Source organism: Stenella coeruleoalba (genome assembly GCF_951394435.1).
Source record: "Stenella coeruleoalba genome assembly, chromosome: 16".
Lineage (NCBI taxonomy): Eukaryota > Metazoa > Chordata > Mammalia > Artiodactyla > Delphinidae > Stenella > Stenella coeruleoalba.
Genome location: NC_137162.1, coordinates 38820927 through 38843410, shown reverse-complemented (window position 1 = coordinate 38843410; position 22484 = coordinate 38820927). Strand labels below are relative to the sequence as shown.

Here is a 22484-nt window from a genome sequence, read left to right as displayed (position 1 = left end):
AGCAGTGAGAGGCCTGCGTACCGCAAAAAAAAAAAAAAAAAAAAAAAAAAAAAAAAAAAAAATAGTTGTCTTGACTAAAACATACTGGTATCTTAAGCTCTCAGATTTGATTTTCTTTTAAAGATATACACTAAACTTGTTTTTTCCTTATTCGGATATATACGTGGAACTTTATATATGTAGGTATTACTGATCATACAGAAAACATTTTCCAGATTTGCTTATTCCAATAGGACTCAGTTCGTGCTAATATTAAGAGGAAAGTAATAATAAGGATTAGGATAACTCTCTCTAGTTTGCAAGGTTATGTACAGGGTTCTGCCCCAGTCAGTAATATGGCTAAAGAGAATTAGCATATGACAATTTGGCCAGACAGAATGACTAAGCAAGCAAACCGGTTTGCAATTCTATCAAAATGCCTCCTTCAAGGACATAGCAATGTCTTCTCTTCCTCTAGCAGTTAAAAAATGACCATTGTTTTGGGATGCCCAGTGGACTTAACACTAGATTTACATAGCAAAATTAACTACCATGATACCTTATTTCTATAGAATATTCTAGTTTACAAAGCATTTTATACAGAAGAATTTAGTTTTCTTTAATGCCAAAGTTCTTCATAGTCAATTTAGTAATCCTAGTTTCTTCAAGGTAATTGTCATTATTCATCACTGAACGATGCTCTCACCTAGAGTTTATAAGCTTAGCTCCATGTATGTAGCAATAGTGCAGACTACGTAGCCTTCAACTACTGTCCTGGGCGTTAACTGATTTGTTGATGAATTAAGAGGTTTGATGAAACTGTGAGGAAAGGACATAAGGATCCAGATGGAAGCTGAGAGGAGAACAAGTCCCATGCAGGTCCCTGAAGAAAACAACCCTAAAAAGATTTAAACCAGTGCAGATGCTGTAACTAAGATAGTGAAGGAAGCAAAGAAGGGAAGATTCTATAACATCTCCTAAAAAACTGACAGAGCACTGGCAGGGTATTAGGTATAAACGCAATTGATTTTCACTTCTATTAACCCATCTGTAGTATCCTTCTATCCAGCTCGTCTATTAGGTTTATATTTCGTGCTCATCTGGGGCTCAGCTGGGGCCTTCTGCATGAATTGGCTTAGCCTAAAACCTGTGCTTACTCGCAGTGCAAGTCAAAAATCAGAATCTGATACCATGGAGAAAACTCTGTTGGCACATACAAATGACCCCCTTAGGAACCCTCTTTCCAATCCTCTTTCCTGAAGAGCCCTAACGCTGCCTCACAATTCAGGCATTTACTACCAGCCAATGGACACTCTATGATGATGATAACAATGATATTAATAATAGCTCTTATATCCTTATATAGCTCCTGCCATTAACTCATTTAATCCTCTGGAATCTCCTGGAATCGGTACTGGTGCAATTCCATTTTTCCTGTAAAGAGGTGACATCTCAGAGACATGAAAAAAATTGTCCAAGATCACACAGTTAATCAGTGGTAGAAACAAGAGTGAACTCCAGGAGTCTGGCACATAGACCCTGCAAACAGAGTAGAAATGGAACACTGAGAAGCGCTGAGTTTTGGAGTTAAAAGGAAACGTTGAGGTCCTTTGACAGAGAAAAAGCTATATGAGTGCCCCAAGGATAAAAGACACTTTTTATCAGGGGAAGAACCCATGTGCAGGACTCCACCCCTCAGGCAGGCCCTTTCCATTATACCACCTCCCACAGGACAGCATTTCTAATTCATCCTGATTCTCTATGCAAACTCTGAGACAGAGATTAATAGGACCTCCACGATTATGAGGAAATATTCCCTTCACTCTGAGTGCCACTCTCCCTGTTATGTTCAGATTCAGGGACTGACACAGTCCGAGACGCAGTTAAAGGAGACCTCTCTTGTGAACAGAGAGACTGCCAGGCCCAGGTCACAGAGGAGATATGCGCAGGCACAGGCCAGGAACACAGTGGCGTCACCTCTGAAAATACAAAGTAATTGTCCTGAATGACTTGGCTGCCTTACACTCGAATTCTGTCAGTGTCTGAAAAGGACATAGCACCTCCCACCTGGAGGACACACCCTTCTCCCCAGGGAAAGGATAATTGGGTTGCTAGGTCTCCGAATGCTAAGGGAATCCCATATTTAAACTGACCTAATTTGGAACTTTAAATTGAAACCCAGATGCACCCAAATAGCAGCTCCACCAGCCTCAATAGAGTTCTTCATTTAGGATAAAAAGAGTATGTTTCCAGAAGTTCCTTTTTAAAATACGAATTAGTTGGAATACAGAGTGGGAGTGATCAGGGCGCTTTGAGGTGTTGACATACAGGAACACTGTAGCCTAAAATCACCTAGCATATTCACTAGTCTCATAAAGCCTTATGGAAGTGGTACTTAGGATAGGTAAGTTTTGATGGTGGGGAAGAGAAGACGTAGAGGAGAGATGGCCCAGGGTGAAAGCGTCATGGGTAACCAGTGGATAATAGAAGGTATTTGAATGGCAGGTGTTTGTCTGATTTTTGAGAAAGAATTTACTTATTAAATAATTTTGATTTATTATTAAAATCGTTTGAGCATCATACCAGGTACTAATTCCTCCACGTGTCTCTCTCATTTCATAACAGTTACTTAATACAACTGCATTACTTAAATTGGAATCAATCAGGGAATGCCATTATGTGGTCCCAGAGGGTAATAAAGATAAGAGAAAAAATTACAATGTCTAGAAACTCTTATTCTTATTTGCCTTTCAAAATAAGCCATAAGATCAAATATTTACTATAATAATAATAATTCAGTTTATTACTTCCAATAATTATAATTCAATATTTCAAAGTATTCCCCAAATTCCAATGAAACAAAGCTGATTCATGGTGCTGGAATGGCCAAGAGGGAGATGAATGCAATGTTAGAGCAGAAGGCTCTGGACCCACAATGCCTGGGCTCAAATCCTAGTTTCACCACTTACTAGCCATGTGACCTTCAGCAAGGTAACTTCTCTGTGCCTATTTCCTCTGCTGTAAAATCAAGGTTGCTTTGAGATTAGAGCAGAAGTTACACATGAAGATCTTAGAACAATACCAAGTAAGTGTGCAGAAACCTCAGCTACTGCAGCTGTAATTCTCATCTCATTTCTGTGTTGATTTCACAATGCTTTACTGGAGGAAAATGGTTAGAAGAGAGAGAGGCTATGAGGTCAACATGTAGAAAGTATATTTTAGCCTGGAAGTCCGTGGCTTAGAAATTAACTATCCCCATGACTGGCTTGCTGGGCAAATTGGGAACAATTTCTCCCCGACTCTGTTGCAGTTTTCCCAAGGCAGAGATGTTCTCTATCATAGGCAGGGCCTCCTAATTAAGTCAGTATAGAGTGATTTAAAGGAACCTGGGTAATTAGCAAGAGAAGCAGACTAGAAATCTGGTCTGAAATCACCCCAGAGCACAAACTTCTCAGGCTCTGTTATTTTGACTGTTACGACAAAAAAAAAAAAAAAAAAAAAAAAAAATCAAAGTATTCAAAGGCACAGTACTCTTTATTGAATAAAATAGCCACCTAATTGGGGACAGAAGGCGAAGAGGTAGAAGAGATAAAGAAAAACATTAGTAAGTGTCATGTACCAAGCTCCGTGCTGTGCACTTATCCAATCACTTTGAATCACTATAACAACCCTATAAGGCAGGCATCATTATCTCCAATTTTGAAATGAAGAAACTGGAAGCCAGTTATAAATAACTTAACCCAAGTTTGCAAAGTTCTTAAAGGATGGAACTCAATATTTGAACCTAAGTCAGTATGACTTCGTGATTCCATGGTTTTTTGTTCATTATTGACTATGACACCCTTAGACTTGTGAACCAATAATGAAAAACACAGTGCAAAATATTGTGTATTCTAATATCCTGTGGTGAAACTAGAAAATTAGGAAAAAGAGGACAAAGTCTAGAGTAGTCAGAGGATATAAAATGTCCATTCTGCTTAGCAAATACGTATGAAGTGCCAACTAACACGAGGCTAAGGGCTAAGGGCTAAGAACATGAGTGTATGTCCTTGGTGAGTTTATGGCCCTCCCTCTCTTTATCCTACCTTCATTCCTCAATGAATGAATGAGGAATGAATGTAGGATGTTCTGTCCTCCTTTTTCTTTTCCATCTGTCTCGAAACTAATCTTTCTGCCTTTAAGCTGCTCTCAACAAAACTCACAAGTTATCTTTCTAAAGTACACAGGGTCCTAGAATTCTTCCATGCTGTTCCCAGTGACTTCATAATACAGTGCGAACACTCTATCATGTCAATATTAATTCTTGCCTACCTTACCAGCTTTATCTTCTGTCACTCTTGCTCCCTCCCTCGAGAAACCCCCTCCCAACTTGAATTCAACATGCTAATCATACTCAGCTTCTCAACCATCCATATTATTTTCACTTACACCTCTGTCCCCTAGAGTCCCTTTCTTCTCCCTTCTCCTAACTCCTAGTCATCCTTCAAACTGGCCTGAGTAGAGGGAATGTATACACTGGAAATTAATATGAAGTACAACATTGGAGAAGTTTGGTAATAAGATAGAAAAATTGACATTAGTTCATAGAGTTATATGAGGCCATTGGAATTCTTTTAGTTGAAGAGTAATATAAAATGGATATTTAAGAAAATCAACCAGTGTTGTACAGATGACATTAGAGTTAGAAAAGACTAGAGGCTGAATTACAGCGATGATCTAAGTATTAAATGATGGCTGCAGAGATGATAATTAATGGCAGTGAAAATTCAAAAGAAAGCAAAGTATCGGAACTCAGTGGCTGACTAGAAATAAGGAGGCAAGGATTTAATAAGGGCAGTTTATACCAACGCATGTAAGTTAGCATAAAATCAGAATTTATATAATCTTTTCTTTTCACTGTTATTGAAATGTATTATTTTGTTTATACATACATTTGAGCTGATTTTATTTTTGCAACCGAAAAATACTGCATTGACACAATTTAATCATTGACATACACTAGGATCTTTTCTTTCATCTTCAAATGTTCTGTCTAGCTGACTCTTGTCCTTGAAGCAAATTGTCCAATTTTGAGATGTAGAACTATAAATCTAAGTAGTTGTATGTGTGGTCAGACTGCCGGGAATTTGTGTGAGTAAATTTCATAGATGTTTCAGGAGGTACAGACTGTTTTTCTTGCCTCCTCCCTTTATTTTCTGACACTGAGTCTTGGAAGTTTCTGGCTTTTCAGTGGAAAAAAGTACTGAATCGTGGAAACAAACACTTCAAATTATCATTCATCAAGCTTCGCACAATCTGGTCTTTAATCTTTCACTTTTTCTAAGCGCATCAGGTTGGGAGCAGCCATATGGTTGTAACGCTGGGAGGGCTGGGGAAGACTAGATGTGAGACCAGGGCAGAATTGGGGGTTGTTGACAAAGAGCAGGGAGAAGAGGATCTGGATTTCTTTCAGAAGCCTGAATCTTTGGAGGGCAGTCTACGATCGGGGATGAGGGATGGATGCTGCAATTGGTCAGCCTGGGTCTGACTAGCTAAGTAGAGGGCATGAAGAACACATGGCCAGAGCCCTGTGCTACTCATCCCGGTGAGATACAACTGGGCAAGTCAGAGCCCTGAAATTCTTACTACAGGAAACTGTCACCTGCCTCTCTGTGAGAATTACAATTGCAGGCAATTCATAAAACACCAAGGGACTTCCCTAGTAGTGCAGTGGTCAAGAAGCCTCCTGCCAGTGGAGGGGACACGGGTTCGTACCTGGTCCGGGAAGATCCCACATGCCACGGAGCAACAGAGCCCATGCACCACGACTACTGAGCCTGCGCTTCAGAGCCCGCGAGCACCAACTACTGAGCCCCCAGGCCACAACCACTGAAGCCTGCATGCTTAGAGCCCGTGCTGCGCAACAAGAGAAGCCACCGCAATGAGAAGCACGCGCACCGCAACAAAGAGTAGCCCCTGCTCGTCGCGTCCAGAGAAAGCCTGTGTGTAGCAACGAAAACCCAACACAGCCAAAAAAAAAAAAAAACAGTACATTTTTTAAAAAAGAAAACACCGAGCAGAGCCATTTGCTACATCTCTTATCAAGGTATATCAGATGGCAAGTCACCCTTACTCAGTGACCTAGTTATAGAATATCCATATAATCTTTTTTTTTTTTAAGGGAAACGTAAGGCTGTCCTTTATTGAAAGAGTCAGATTGCCTCAGGGCCATTGTACTACAGAGCTTTAGATCATTGGAATTTGTAAGCTTCACTCCAGGATTGAATGTCTTCCATTAGTCAGTGATTGGCAGCCTTGGTGAATATTTGAGTTTTCAACTTAAGTTTTCCAAATTGGTCTGAGGAAACCAGATGCAGGAACTAAGTTCAAAAGGACAATCTCAACGAGAATAAAAAGAGACATGATAACACCAGACCTCACCAGCTCATCAGGTCTCTGTAATCAGCCACACAAATAATTGGTCCCAGGACTATTGGATAAACATCTGCTTTTAAGCTGAAGGATATCTACATTGTATGCTGTGATTACCACCATACCAATTTGTAAGTCAACTTAGAAATTCAACATACATGCAAAGAAATTCTACTCTTCTCGTTAGGTTATGTGATTCTAGAATTTCTAAACTCTGCCAGTTTTCTTTCCCAGGGATCTTTAAGAAAGTCAGTCATGGGGTCAGAGTTGGGCATTATTATTGAGAGAAGATAACACAATAGCCATCTGTACCCTGATCTTACATGTACTAGAACAATGACAACACCAAAACCATGTAGGTATACATATTAGCCAGGGTTCTCCAGATAAACAGAACCAATATTCCAATTGGAATCCTAACTGGCTAATACATATACCTACATGGTTTTAGTGTTGTCATTGTTCTCGTATCTGTAAGATACATATAAATCTATTTATCTATCAATAGGTAAAGAGGTTTATTATAAGGAATTGGCTCATCCGATTATGGAGGCTGACAAGTCCCAAGATCTGCACTTGGCAATCTGGAGACCCAGGAGAGCCAACATGTAGTTCCTGTCTGAAAGCCAGAAGGTTTCCCAAGAAAAGCCAATGTTTCAGTTCAACTCTGAATGCAGGAAGAGACTGATGTCCTAGCTCAAGCACTCAGGAAGGGCAGAGTTCTCCCTCTCTTTTTTTTTTTTTTGTAATAAACTGGGTGTTCTCTCTTATTTAGCCTTTTTATTCTATTCAGACCTTCAGTTGATTAGGTGAGGCCCACCCACATTAGGAAGAGCAATCTGCTTTACTCAGTCTATCAATTCAAACATTCATATCATTCAGAAATACCCTCAAAGACACACCCAGAATAATGCTTGGCCAAATGTCTGGGCACTCTGTGACCCAGTCAAGTTGATACATAAAATTAACCATCACAGTATAACCTTAAGGGAATAGAAAGCACCTCACGTTGTCTGGTCTTAAGGATGTCCATTCCTTCTCCATTACCCCCTCCTTCATCCAACACATGCACAGTTCCCATCTGCTGTTAAAATTTTCCAAAATCTTTTTTGGATTAAAAAAACTGCTATTCGTCTCTCAATATTCAATGTTGTCAAGTACAGGTCACTTATGAGGATCTCTGGTTCAGAGTTTCTGATATTCTTATCCAAGTTGAGCAGAAGCTGGAGGATTTGTAAGGGAGTGGTGGTGTCAGAACCAGCTACAAAAGAAAACTTCTTGTGTGATGTTGTGCTGTCAACACTGGCCACCAGGAGTTTATTCACCCTTATGTATATATACACATTCATAGCCACACGTGTGCTTGTGCATTCCTACATATGTACAACCACACACAACCTGATGGTGCAGGCATAAATTCATCTCAGCCAGGGAGAGTGTGAAAATAAGGATGGGGACTCTAGGCACATGGAAAATGGGAAACAAGAACAAAGGAACCTAAGAAGTAAGAAGTAACTGGTGTATCTGGGAGACCTGACGGGCTTGAGCGCAGAATAGCTCTAGACTTGGATTGAGAGATAGTCAGAAAAGTAGAGTTAGGACCAGATCATGGTGGATACTGGATGTCAGGCTAAGGGGTTGGACTGTTTCTTTATAGTTAATTATGAGACCAATGAAGAATATTAGAAGGGACGTTTTAGGGAGACTGATCTCGCAGGGGTAGGCAGTAACTAGGGGTAGTAAGCAGTGAAGTTTCATTCTACTTTGACTGAGTTAAGTCTAGTAATGGAAGAGAGGGTGGAGGATGAGGATAGGAGTAAGAAGAGCAACAAGTAAGGATACATATGTACAGGAGCAGGAAAATGTCAAGATCCAGACTTCATGAGGAGCCTGTGCTGGAGGTTGTTCTGGATAAAGAGGCTATAAGGACCTCAGCTGTAGGTATTCATGGATCTGCTAAGGTGCTTCACTGTTAACTTGACTCACCTACTTCCTACATCTGCTCCTCTCTCTTCTAAAAGCCATCCTTACTTTCTACTCTCTATCCTTTCTCTACCTCACAGCTTTTGCTTCCTCTCCATATATAGAGCCACGACATAGAGTTTTATGCATACAGTGCTAATATGAATACCTTACCGGTTGGTCCTCATGGAAATGGAGTTGAATATGAATCACTTAGGCAAGAATCTAGGAAGAATGTGATCTTTTTGGTATTTCAAGGGCATTATTTGTAAATACTGGCAATTATGAAAACATTTATTCATTAAGTGATGAAAAGTAGACAGGACAATTATTAGAGACAATTTTGAATTATTCTTTCTCCTGTAATCTAGTCTCTTTCTTTTATAGACTTTTTCTTTTTTTTAGTAATTTTTTAAGATGTGTCTGTCCCAACTATTTGGCAGGTGGAATAAATTACTCTCCATATTTCATTTTGTTTGACATTTAACATGCATAGACTGATTTTTAACATGCATAGGTTCAGAAGTTCTAACCTCAGCTGCGCATTATCACCTGAGGAGGTTTTAAACCATACAATTTCCCGGGCTCCACTCCAGACCAGTTGAATGAGAATCCCTCTAGGGGTGGTAAGGGTGATGCCCAAGTACGGGTGATTATAACATGAGGCCAGGTAGGGAGTCTGTTCTTTCTCCATAGTTTCTGCTAAAATTTAGAAACACCTGCAGTTAAATCTTGAAGTCCTATTTTTGACAAGACATGCATAGGTTAACACTTCCTCTCCTGTCTTTCCTTGTGTAGTTTATAGTTTCAAGCTAAATTCCAGGGATTTAAAGGCTCTTTGTTGATATTTAAAGGGCATTTGAAGCAAATAAATGGTGAAATGTCTTTTGAAGCCAATAAAATACACCTCTGTAATATCTACTTAATGAGAATATGTTAAAGAGCAGGAGGTGTCTCCACTGGACCATAAATTATGCAATTTTAAACAGATTTTCTAAATGAAAATAAAAACTTCTGACCATTTGAAATCACTTTTTTCTCAAACAAAACAAGAAGGATTTCCAGATGTCAGGATTGTTTTGCAGTAATGATGATCTGTGGGCCAGATGAATGTGCTTAACTTTCCCAAGAGTTTGGGTAACTTTTTCTTTTCAAAAGAGATTGTGTGTGACTCCTGATTTTTAATTATTTTTTAAAAAATGTTGGGAAGACATGTCTTCTCATCGCCTGAATGTTCATAATGCCCTGATTTAGTACAGGTGTAATTATATACACATGTATATACACAAAGAAATGTATAAATATTGTAATCCAATCATTTGTCTATTATATCTCTGCTTGTTCTTTTTCTCTGATAAATTCTAAGTTGGTAGCCCCAATAGTATTTTCTTCTCTGGTATAGTTTTATTTTTGTCTACAGATATTTTTACTGTGGTACAATTTCCCCAGTATCTTAGGATGTGCTATTTTAAGTCACTCTATTTAGGACTTGGAATGACTCCAAGTAAGATGGTATACGGATTTAAACATCAACAAACAGTAATCAAAATATCAGTTTTTTACATCTTTGAAAAAATAGCATTTAGAAAGCTTGTCTGTCAGCATTGCTTCTCTACAACTGTTAATAACTTGTCTTAAAAACATGGTGTACCTTCCAGATAGAATCAGCAACTTCTTTACCCAGGGGTGTCACCAAAGGAGCAGGAAAGAGAACAAAGTACAGGATTAAAGAATGGAAGGGAGTAAGAAACAGGTAGACAGCTACTTAGAGACAGGTAGACAGCTACTTAGATTCAAATCACGGTTGTGCCACTTATTACCTAAGTAACCTTGGGCTCATTAACTTCTCTAACTTGGTTTATTACCTATATCAGAGGAATGAAAATACCTACCCCATTAAGTTTTTATAAGGATTAAATGAATTACATTTTAAGTTTTTAGAACATAGTCAATAGTATTCGTTCAGTTAATGTCAGCTATGTTTATTGTTCGTATTATTTGAAATCTGTTCTAATATTGCCCCATAATAGGCAAAACCAAGTATCTTGGTTTTCCTTTGTTTTTTCTGACCACTAAATGACCATATTTAAATAAGTTTATAAACTATTTTTTTCTGTGAATTTACTGCTCATGTCCTTTGCTCTTTGTCCACTGACTTCTGAGCCCCTTTACTATTGATTTTAAAGTACTCTTTGTATATTTCAGATATTAATTCTCTGTATATTACGTAAGTAGCAATCATTTTCTTCTAGTCTGTGGCTTCCTTTTAACTTTATATTGTCATTACAGATATTTGTAATTTTTATGTAGTCACATCTGTTAGTCTTTTCAATCCTGGCTTTTGGTATGCTTGGTTAGGAGGACTTTCTGCATTACAAGATTATAAAAATGTCCTCCCATATTTTCTTCTAGCAGTTATACAATGTTGTTGAAAGGTTATTTCTTTAAGTCACTTAGGAGTTTGGTATGTGTTGTGATATGGTATGCCAACTTTATCTTTCTTCTCAAATTGTCTATGATCTCCCTGTGATTGCACCTATTGGCAGTTCCGATATAAACACAACTATGGGTCTAGACTTTTTACCATTCCATTAATCTATTTGTCTATTCCTGTGCCTATTGTATTTATTTTTATTGAAGTATAATTCATCTACAACACTATGTTAATTCCATGTACACAACATAGTAATTCCCTGTTTCTATATATTACCAAATGATCACCATTGCCTGTTTTAATTTTAACTTTTGATTAGGCTAGTTCCAAATAACTCTATACTTTCAATGCATGTTGTGATATGTATTGCCGTTTTTCCTGCCAGATGAACTTTAGAACCAGTTTGTCAAATTTCAAAATAATTTAATTGGAAATTAAATTGGTATTGCACTAGATTAATAATTTTGGAAGAATTAATCTTTATAATAATAAGACCTCTATTTACCCAGGCTTTTAGATCCTGCAGTAGAATTTTATCATTTTCTTCATATAGATTTTGGATATTTCACATTGTTTGTTACTCTATATATTTTGTTTATATTGTTCAGATTCTCATTTCATTTTTTTCTGCTTAAATACGGAACATTTTTATAACTGTCCTCGTAGTATTCTTTTATTAGTTCTAATAGTTTTATATAGTTGATTTACTTCTTTTGACTGAGAATGAATGATTGCAGGGTTTCACTATTTAGTGTGATGTTTGCTACATGTCTCTGATAGATACTGTATCAATTTAAGAATTACTATTCTATTACTAACTTACTAAGAGTTTTTTTTTTTAAACCACTAGTGGGTGTTGAATTTACATTTACTGGGATGATGATGTGTTTTTCTTCTTCATCAATGAAGTGAATTAAACTAATAGAATCCCTGATGTTGAATAATCTTTGTAGTCTTGTAGTAAACCCATCGTGTTTATTGTATATTTGTCTTTTGATATTTTGCTGTATGCAGTTCATATCTATATTTGTGATACTGATCTATAGTCTTCTGTTTTGTGATATATTTGTCTGGCTTTGTATCAGAGATATGCTAACTTTGTCAATAATTTCATAAGTTTTCTGTTATTATTCTATGCTTCAAAAGCTTTCTATAATAAAAAATATATTTCTTAAATGAGTCTGTAAAACTCATTTAAGAAAACTTAAAGTTTATAAAACTTGCCTAATAAAGCCATTTGGACCATGTGTTATTTGGGAGGAATACAATGAATTTTTTCAATACAGTTTACAGTTATTGGTATATGCAAATTTTTGACTTACACTTGAAGCAATTTTGAAAATTCACAGTTTTCTAGGTAATTGGTTACTGCATCTAATTTTTCAATTTATTGATAAAAACACAGTCTTTAAAAGTCTCTTGATTTGTGGTTATATTCATTTTCCCTTTGTTTTTAAAATAGGTTTTCTTCTTTTTACCTTGTCAAGATTGCCAGAGGTGTGCTAATTTACCCATCTCTTCAATCAGCTCTTACATGTATTTATCAAGTCTACAGATTTTTGTGTTTTATTAATTTACTTTTATCTTTAATTCCTTCTGATTTCTTTTAGTCTCTTTTCCTTTTTCCTAGCCTCCTTAGTCAAATGATTATCGCTTATTAGAAAAATGCTGAAGAGAAACAGTTTCCTAAGAATTTAATCTTGACCACATCTCATAGTTTTTGATGACTTGCTTACACTGACATTCATTTGTTAATATAATTTAACTTTTAAAAATTAGAGTAAGAGCTGCATATTATAGACAGCTAAAACTAGCAAGAATGATAAAAATAATCAAAGAAGATAGAACGAGTTAGCCTTTTATAATCACTCTGATGAATATAAAACTTAACACAAATGAAATCAGACTATACATTGTTTTGTAATCTGCCTTTTTTTACTTGATTACATTTTACAAATATCTGCTTAAATAACATGTTCTACTAGAACATCAGCTTTATTAGCTGTACAGTACCACTGCTTATTAATATATTTCATCATTGGATATTTAGATTGTGTCTAATTTTTATTACAAAATTAACATGCTCTATGAGACACCACACACACACACACACACACACACATACACACACACAGAGGACTTTAAAGATTTTTCCTACTGAGAAACGAAAACAAATGAAATAACTGGATTATTAAAACAATATGAAAGAAATCAAGATAATACATTCAAAACTGCACTTTTCTTCACCCCGGACAGTTTCTAGAAAAGAGAATAACCACTCAGAGAGCCACAGATGGTGGTTAAAAAGTCAACCAAAGCAGCAGATAAGGAAAAAAGAAGGAATGTTTACTGAGTATCTTCTGTATGTCAAGCACTTTGTTAGATGCTCTCATATCCATTATCTGATTTATTTAATCCTTTGTTTAGAAAAAAAAAAAAAGGAAAGAAAAACATTTAAGTATCCTATTATTGTGTTCCTATTCTTTTCTTAAAATAGGAAACAGTGTCTCAGAATAGTGAAAATCATGGTGGTAGAACTGAAATTTAAATGCAAGCTTGTCCTTCTCTAAAAATGTGAAACCTACTCTAGAAAGAGGATTTTGTCAATAATTACCAGTAAAATTAATATATCTACTATGAAAAACTTTATTTTTCTTTATTTTAAGGCTTGTCTAAGCTCAAGTTGACCAGGCCCAACTTAATGCATGATTCATTACTAATGCCTGAATAACATAGAAGGGATTCTGGTTAATTTGATTTTTTTGCTGATATCCATTGCTTTTTAAAAATTAAGATGCCACATATTAAGACTTTGTGAGATGTTTTTATGGTTACGCTTTGGAATTTTATGGATGCGTATTCTCTATTCATTTTGCTATGGTTCATGATTCACGGCCAAATAAACAGCTATAACATTAATTCACTTCCAAAATGATCTTAAGACTGATTGTAAACATTTTTCCAAAGAGAATATTAGAGCTAATTTACATTTTTTATCAAGTAACACAAAGTAATTTTTACTTAGCCTCATTAGGCAAATGTGTAAACTTTGGTCATAAATCCTTCACAAACCATTTCGACACAATTTGGAACTCCTTCGGTGTAAAATTCCCAGGAGATACTAGAAGGCTGAAATTCATGATAAAATCACTTGTACAACTTGCATGTTGCTTTAAGAGTTATGTCCAGCCTACATCATGCAACATCCGTATACAATAAGACACTGGGGAAAGACTGGATTGGGTTTGGAGAGGTCCCAAAGGCAAGTGAAGCTACCATCAATTTGAAATGCACCCGGCACATTGCTAGTACAGGCCCTCCGCAATCACAAAGGACACCTCTCCTCTGTTTACCAAGTCAGAAATAGGCTTACTTCCCATTCAATTTCCTTATCGGTCCTCTTTGGAAAAAAACCAAATAAGATAGAAATGATAATATTAACAAAACTACTCCATTTCCTAACTCTAAATTGTTAGTACAATGGCTGGCATTGTATGCCTGTAATATGTTAAACATTTTAAGATATTAAACATTTATTGACCTTTTTGTTAAAGTTAAGGATAATTACTTCATTTAGTTTTTTACCAAGAAACCTTCTAACTTTAGTTCTCTGCCTTTATCCTTCATCTCCTTTTTGTTCTTCTCTGCCTATCATTCACAGCTACCATTTCAGCTTTTGCTTTTCTAAGTCATCCTTTCTTCACTCTTTAAGTGTGCTTTTCCATCGTGCACTTCTCTTACCTTTGTCTCATGTCTTGCCCAATTTACTATTTTGAGAGACTTTAAAAGCAAACAAACAAAAAACTTGTTTTCCCACTTTCTCTGTTTCCCTAGCTGCCAACTTATGTTCCACCAGGGCATTAACATCTTCCCACTTTGCCATAACTTCAGGCAAATCTAGAAAACAAATATCACCCAAAATTCTGTCATATTATCATATTTTTCCTTCCACAACTTGCTTCTCTATGGGAGCCCAATTTTTATGTATGCTTTTCTTCTTTATAGATTAGGGTTATAATTTAAGAGCAGCATACAGTATCTTCCTGACAGCTCTAGATTTGGAAAAGTCATAATCTCCCACCCTACCTGCTGCTCTCCTCCAGCTTCCTTCTTATTTTGTTCCCTGCCACCTTCCCTGAGCCGGGACACACTGGCACTGGAGGACATCAGGGTCAAGGGTCAGGAACAGCAGCTCTGATCTTGCCCAACAGTGAACTCTGGAAATTGCTACTGATCAGTATTAGCCAAGTGATGAGGTGAGCAGTTCACTCCAATCCACCTGAGACTTTAAGGAAGGCAGAAATCTTGAACCTCCAATAACTTCTAGGTTCTTTTAATCTTCATCAAATAGGCACTAACATTGCAAATACTAAACCAGAAAGGCATTGAGAAGAAAAGTGAATCCAAACATCAACTATTTTTGAATCACTTTGCACTCAAAATTTTAGTCTTACAAAATTTTACCCTCCCAAATACAATGACACATTCAAAAATGCAGAGAAACCATGCCAATCAATTTCTCACACAGAGCAAATTCATTCTAGGATAGAACTTTCAGGAAGCGACCGGAACAAGCATAATAATAAATGTTAGGAAATTAGCTGCAGACTAATTTTACTTCTGATCCAGTGCAAGTCACTATCATTTATAAAATGCGGATCCAAAATCTTTGGTTTGTTCCGTAAGTATTTACTGAGCACTTAGCATAATGTCAGGCTAAAACTCTTGGGTAAAGATGAGTACAACATAGTCCGTACATGCAGGACATTCACAGTTTAGTTAGGTAATAACTAAACTATAATAATTATAGTACCATCTGCAACAACCGAGGGATGTACAAGCTTTCTTGAGAGCATTAAGGAAGTGGCACCTAACATTACCCCTAAATAGGATCAAAGGAAGCATCACAGAGCAGATAATATTTCAGTCAAGTCTGGCAGGATCAACAGGGTCAATGTAGTGAGACCAATGTGAGAAGAGAATGGTAGGTAAGAGAAGGGAAGAGAAGAGGAGGAAAGGGCATTTGAAGCAGAGAGCCCAGAAGTATAAGAAAACACGGGACTTCCCAGTGGCAGGGTATGTGAATGACACTGGAAGGGGAGTCTGGGAGCTAATCCTGAAGAGATGAGGTATCATGCTAAGAACTTGAGACTTTATCCTTCCAGCAAGTGGTTTTGCAATTCTACCCCTTGGAATTAGAGATTAATTAGAATAATAATAATTAAATAATAAAACAGCTAACACTTCCTGGGCAGTTAGTAATCGTCAGGATCCACTTTAAGTAAGAATACATTCAAAATACTTAATCCTTAAAAACAACCCTATGAAATAGGAACTAATATTATCCTAAATTTTAAATGATAGGAAACTGAGACTCAGTTTCCACTGAATGGAAGCAGAGGAACAAAAGAGGGGAGCATTTTTATACAGCAGGTTTGGTGGCGAGTACACATTTGAACAAAGTATTACTTTGCTGAGAAGAAAGAGGATGGGAGACACTGAGGGCAGATTAGTGGAAGCTGGCAGAGCTGGAAGAGACCTCTCATTTTTTGCATTATTAGCTCCTCCCTCACTCATTTTCAGAATGAATAAGGAAGGAGGAGAAGGGAAGGAAATTACAGAAGGAAGTGCTGTCATGTCCAGCAGGTCCTTTCTACAATCTCTTTGCTATTCCTCCCCTCCAACATGAGTGATTAGCAGTAAGTCAGGTGGGAGTACTTGCTGTATGCTGGACCTAACTAAACACTTGACAAGTATGTTCTCATTTCACCTTCACAACAGCAATGTCACAGCCTGCCTGTTACCCCAATTCACAAATGAGCAAACTGATGCTGGGGGGAGAGGAGTCCATGATTCTTTCCTATAATATTGCCTGTATTCTTTCTCCATCCAACTTCCATTTCTTTGCCCCTTTCTTCCCTCATCCATTCTCATCTAGATAACCGTGCTGTTCCATGAACCTCTGGAATTTCTTACTGCACAATCTCTGAGAAGTTGGGGTGATTGCCTCTCCCTTTCTGCTTTTATATTTTACTTATCTATGCCTAACAATAGTCTAGCACTCACTACATTCCAGGAATTTGTCCAAAGCCCTTCCAACGTATTTACTCATGTAATACAATACCCCCAGAGACATGTTACTGCTTCCTCAGTTAAAGATATTGAGTTACTAAGAGGTTAAGAAACTTTTCCAGGGCGCAGAGTAAGAGGCAGAATGAGGATTTGAACTCAGGAGGTCTAGCTCTAGGGTCCGCATCCCTATTCAGGCTTTATCTTCCTTGACTTAGCAGGTCTTGGCACACCTGACCACGCACTTGATCTCAAAATCCTTTTTTTTTTCTTGGCTTCCAATCCACCTCTCTCATTTGGTTTACCTCCTACCTACCCGGCTGCTTCATCTCATTCCCCTTTGCTGATTCCTCCTTGTCTCTCCAACCTCCAAAAGTTAGAGTACCCCAAAGTAGGACCTATTTTCTATACTCCGTCCCTACTGATTTCATCCAATTTCACAGCTTAATCATCATCTCTACACAGATAGCCACCAAATCGATATCTCCTGTCTGTAAATCTCCCGTAACATCCTGACTCAGATATCTAACTGTGCACTGAATCTCTTCCCGTGGCTGCCTGATGGGCATCTCGAAATCAATGTGCCTCCACCTGAGCTCCTGCTCTTCTTCCACACTCGTTATTCCTCATCTCAGTAAACTGGCAACTCCATTCCTCTAGTTGCCCAGGCCAAGAAACGATGTCATCCTCAACTCCTCGTTTTTCTCTCTCACGATGCATCCAACTCATCTGTAAAATCTATTCCAAGATTCGATCACTTTTCAGCACCCTCACTATCACCACTCTAATCCAAGCCACTATTCTCTCGTACCCGGATGTCGCAGTGTTTCTAACTGGTCTCCCTGCTTCTCCCCTCGACCCCTCTAACCAGAGCAAGGCAAGTGAGGCACTGCCTCAAATGCAAAATGTAAGAGCCATCAAAAAACTCAGTAATTAAGACAAATGATTTTTTTTTTTGCGGTACGCGGGCCTCTCACTTTTGTGGCCTCTCCCGTTGTGGAGCACAGGCTCCGGACGTGCAGGCTCAGAGGCCATGGCTCACGGGCCCAGCTGCTCTGCAGCATGTGGGATCCTCCCGGACCGGGGCACGAACCTGTGTCCCCTGCATCGGCAGGCGGACTCTCAACCACTGCGCCACCAGGGAAGCCCGACAAATGATATTTTAATGCAGTTAAAAAAAAATAAAAATCAATGGAAAAAAATCCATGATGAACAAAATGGCAAAATTTAAATAAAAACAGGATCAGAGTGATTGCCTGACCTCCCTTGCCTCACCTTAGCCCCAACGCTGCCTGACTCCCTTCAGTGTTTTCTCGATGGTTAGAGTGAGTCTGTTAAACATAAGTAAAATCTTCACATCTCAGGGCAAAAGCCAAGGTCCTTACCGTGACCTACAAGATCCTTCATGACCTGGTCCGCCATTATCTCCCTGACCCCAGTTCCCATTCTCTCATTCATTCAGCTCCATCCTCTCCACATAGGCCACTGTTTCATCGACAAGCTCCCACCTCAGGGCCCTCCAACTTCTTGGAATGCTCTCCCCCAAATACATCCCTCATTTCACCCAGGTTCCTTTCCAAATTCACTGTATCAGGACCACACTATCTAAAATTCCATCCTCCTCCCAACACATATACTTCATATTGCTCTTCCATTCTTTATTTTTTTCTCCTCAGAAATTAACATAAGCACAGTGTATATTTTGCTCATTTATCTTGTTTACTGTCTCTCACAACCACTATAAAACTCCATGAGATTTTGCGGGGAGAGGGGTTTGTTTTGCTCTCTGATTCCCAGTGTCTCAAAAATTCTTGGATGATGGTAGGTACCCAGTAAACAAGTTTTGAATGAATAAGTAATACATGTTTATGAGTGCTTTCCTTTAGCTCCAATGGTCTTAATGCCTGCTATATATAGGTTTCAAATTCTATTGCCTCAATAAAGTACACTGGGAACTACTCTTCAAAATGCAGTAGCTCAGATCTGAAGAATCTGCAAGGTGTTAAATTAGAAAATGTATTGCAAAACGTTTCTTTCAAATTTGACCAAATTTTTAAACAAAAGTTTGACTTGCTTAAGAAAATATTTATCTTGGATTCGAGTTCACTCCTTAGATTAAGTCAATGTTGAAAGAGGGGGTTGTTTTTGAGAAACAAACATTGAAGATCAAGTGTCTCTTAAGGCGAATTCTGAATTTTGTTTCTATGTCCTGATTTCCAATGACCTGATTCTATGTTGAGATATTATACAGATTTTCTCAATAATGTCAGAGTGAACCCATGTGTGATCAAAAGACCATTCTGATGTCAAAGTATTTTTAATCACCTTTATTAATAATTAACCGAAACTAAAGGCAGGTTTTACAAATAAAACTTGTCTCACCATGAATTGCTATCTCTCGATGGAGAAGATGAAGTTCAGCAAAGAGCAAACCCACAACTTGGCTAGAAGACAACAGACTTTGCCTTCCAACCTCTGTTAAGACATGCAAGACTAACCTCATCAGACCCCAGTCCATCCATGGCCTCACTGCTCTTACAGGTTAAATCCAGCACTGTGGGAGCATTTGAGAGTATCCTGATGAAAAGGCAATTTTAGTAACATTTGAGAAAAGTGCACGAGTTAGAATTAGTCTTAAAGGCTAGTTTTTCTTTGTAAATCTTCAAAATTCCTTTTTTTAATTTATATTTTTTATTGAAGTATAGTTGATTTATAACTTAGTGTTAGTTTCAGGTGTACATCACAGTGAAGTGATTCATATATATATATATATATATATATATATACACACACATACATACACACATATATATATATACAAAACTGAATATATATATATATTCTTATGCAGATTCTTTTCCCTTATAGGTTATTACAAAATACTGAGTATAGTTCCCTGTGCTATACAGTAGGTCCTTGCTTGTTATCTATTTTACATGTAATAATGTGTATATGTTAATCCCGAACTCCTAATTCATCCCTCCCTCTTCTTTACCCTTTGGTAACCATAAGTTTGTTTCCTGTGTCTGTGGGTCTATTGCTGTTTTGTATATAAGTTCATTTGCATATTTTTTTTTTTAGATTCCACATATAAACAACATCATATTCGTCTTTCTCTGGCTGGCTTACTTCACTTAGTATGGTAATCTCTAGGTCCACCCATGTTGCTGCAAGTGGCACAAAACGCCTTTTGTAGTTTCATCTTTTAAGAGGATTGTATTGTTTCACAGCGATTTCTATGACTGTACTCACCAGCAGTTTAGGATTAAAAACTGAATATAGGTCTCATTTTATGCCTACCTTGTAGTATCCATAGAAAGAGTACTTACACTATAAATGTGTCACTAAAGCTACACGTCCAATCTGAATTGCTACATATATATATCAAACCACCATTATCAGAAAATACTTTCCAATTTGTCTTAGTCAAGATAAAAAGATTAAAACAAACAAACAAACAAAACACTGCCTTTTGCAAAGTAACAGACAATACAGACCGGTGTATTAACTGAGTTAGCCAGCTGTCCATAAAACACAATGCCCTAAAGCTGGGCAGGGAGTGAAGCTGCCATATAGACAGCACTAACTAAATACTTCTTGAGAGAATGAATGATTGAAAACTGAATTGATCTGGGTCAGAAGCAAGCAAGAATTATGAGAAAAGTCTAGGGCAAGAATGGCCATGCTTATATACAGAACATGAAATTGTTTTATCCCTGTAACAGCTAATGAATATTCTCGCTGGAATCTAGTTGTTTTTTTAAATTTGGTTTTCTAAATTATATTGAAAATATTACTTTCTAGATGATGCTTGTCTATTGTTTGGGAACTTTATTTTTAATTGAGTATAATTGCTTTACAATGTTGTGTTAGTTTCCGCTATATTATTCTATTACTTTCATAATAGAATACTTTGAAGTTGCATTTTACTCAGATTATCTCGGCTTCACTTTTGTCACCCAATTGTTTACCCATTCCTTGTATTATTAATGGTACCTTTACCCTGAACCTTTAAATGAAAATCAAAGTGGTATGGGAAATCCCAATGCATAGAACAGAAAAGTTCTTAAAGGGCCTATAGTGAAATACATTATATTTGCATGTGATTCAAATCAGTGTAAAAAGAGCTTCCTTTGTCTTGGTTGGCAGAGTACATCAAGCAGAGAGAAATCCCAGCCCGGAACCTTCACTGAGTCACTCCCACTCTAATCCAGTGGGTCAATGCACTCCCCTCTGTACATGAGAGCCTCCAGGGGCTCGCACCATCATAGCCTGGGACCTTCACCATGGACAAGCCCTTGTGCTGGGAACCTGTGAATTTGAACAACCATCAGATTTGGAATGGGGTTCAAACCATGTTCCCTGATAGGAAGTATAGATAATGAAATGCTGAAGTTTCATATTCACATCTACATAGATCAACATGGACATATGTAAATTTTCCTAATTTCTTAGATTTTACAAAGGGCTTCATGTCCTTTTCTGAGTGGTCTATGTGATATACGATCCAGGTGTCAGTAGGCCCTTCCAACACCATTCAAAAGGATCCACTGTTCTTATTTTGTTAAAACCCATGTGACATTTTTATTACAGAGTGGTTTGCATGATGACTTCTGTACATCTGATACCAGCACACTCTGATCTAGAAATTTATCTTTGAAGAATAAGTAGATAAATGTCTCAGGTAACAGACAGAATAGATAAATGAAGCTAAAACTTTCAGGATCTTCATACCATATCCTCGTCAATTTGATTTAGTAATGGTGCTTTCTTCCCACATCTGCAAGGACCATTCCTCATACTTTTAATTGGCAAGAATGAATTTGTTTTTGAGCATTTGGTGACATTCTGAGATAATTGGACTGAGAACTACTGGTCTGCATTCTAAGTGGAAAAAGGACATTATTCAGTGTTGACTTCTAAATTTCAACTATAATTGAACATTTTTAAAAAAATTTTTTAATGAGGTTATTTAACTGCCCTGGTTTGTGGGTGTCTGTTAGTTGCTCTAACCTTAATGAGTAGTTTATAGAGAATGTTTCCTAAAGATGTCCTTCATGAAAAGGACAAGTTTGGACTTGGTAATAGTAATTTACTTAATTTATCTTAAATTTGGTTTCAGTGAGCAACCCTAATTAACCTGATTTTTTGCTGATAATCACTCTCAATGGAATCAAATCACAAATCCGGGGATGGATTGAGCGGCACCCAGAAGGAAGCAGCCCTCCGCGCACTGGTCCAGCGCACAGGATATAGCTTGGTCCAGGTAGGAACTTCTTGTGCCATCTGCTGAAACTCACCACTGAATTCAGAGTGGTGGGAATATTAGCGATCCTAACATGCAAAATGTGATCGATCAGTCGTATAACTCTTTAGTTGGACATTCCTTTCCAGGGGGGAAGGAAGTTGGATCATTTCAGTTTTGTAGGTGATCTCCCAGGTGATGTTCTTTCTACTCTGGGTTATCAACTCAATTTTGCCTTGCCATTTGGAAGCAGAACTAGTGTTAACAGTCATAAAGACTATCACAGTTTTGAAAGGTCAGTTTAGTATAAGAAAAGGCAGCTGGAATTCACCACCCAGAGCTTGTCAGTGAACGAGAACCCAGCTGGTGCTTCAAGAACCAGAA

General features: G+C 37.6%; 2 protein-coding genes across 5 annotated transcripts in view; one reads left to right on the top strand and one right to left on the bottom strand.

Annotated features, from left to right (window-relative positions):
- Nucleotides 1–22484, bottom strand: part of PRKG1 (protein kinase cGMP-dependent 1) — a 1402246-nt gene that overhangs the window by 1308497 nt on the left and 71265 nt on the right. The window lies entirely within an intron of this gene.
- Nucleotides 22023–22484, top strand: part of A1CF (APOBEC1 complementation factor) — a gene marked incomplete at its 5' end in the record, with an annotated part of 48578 nt that continues 48116 nt past the window's right edge. For both annotated transcript variants that reach the window (XM_079899918.1, XM_079899917.1), the window contains one exon: nucleotides 22023–22121. In XM_079899918.1, the coding sequence (XP_079756044.1) occupies nucleotides 22023–22121 (99 nt within the window). The remainder of the gene's footprint in view (nucleotides 22122–22484) is intronic.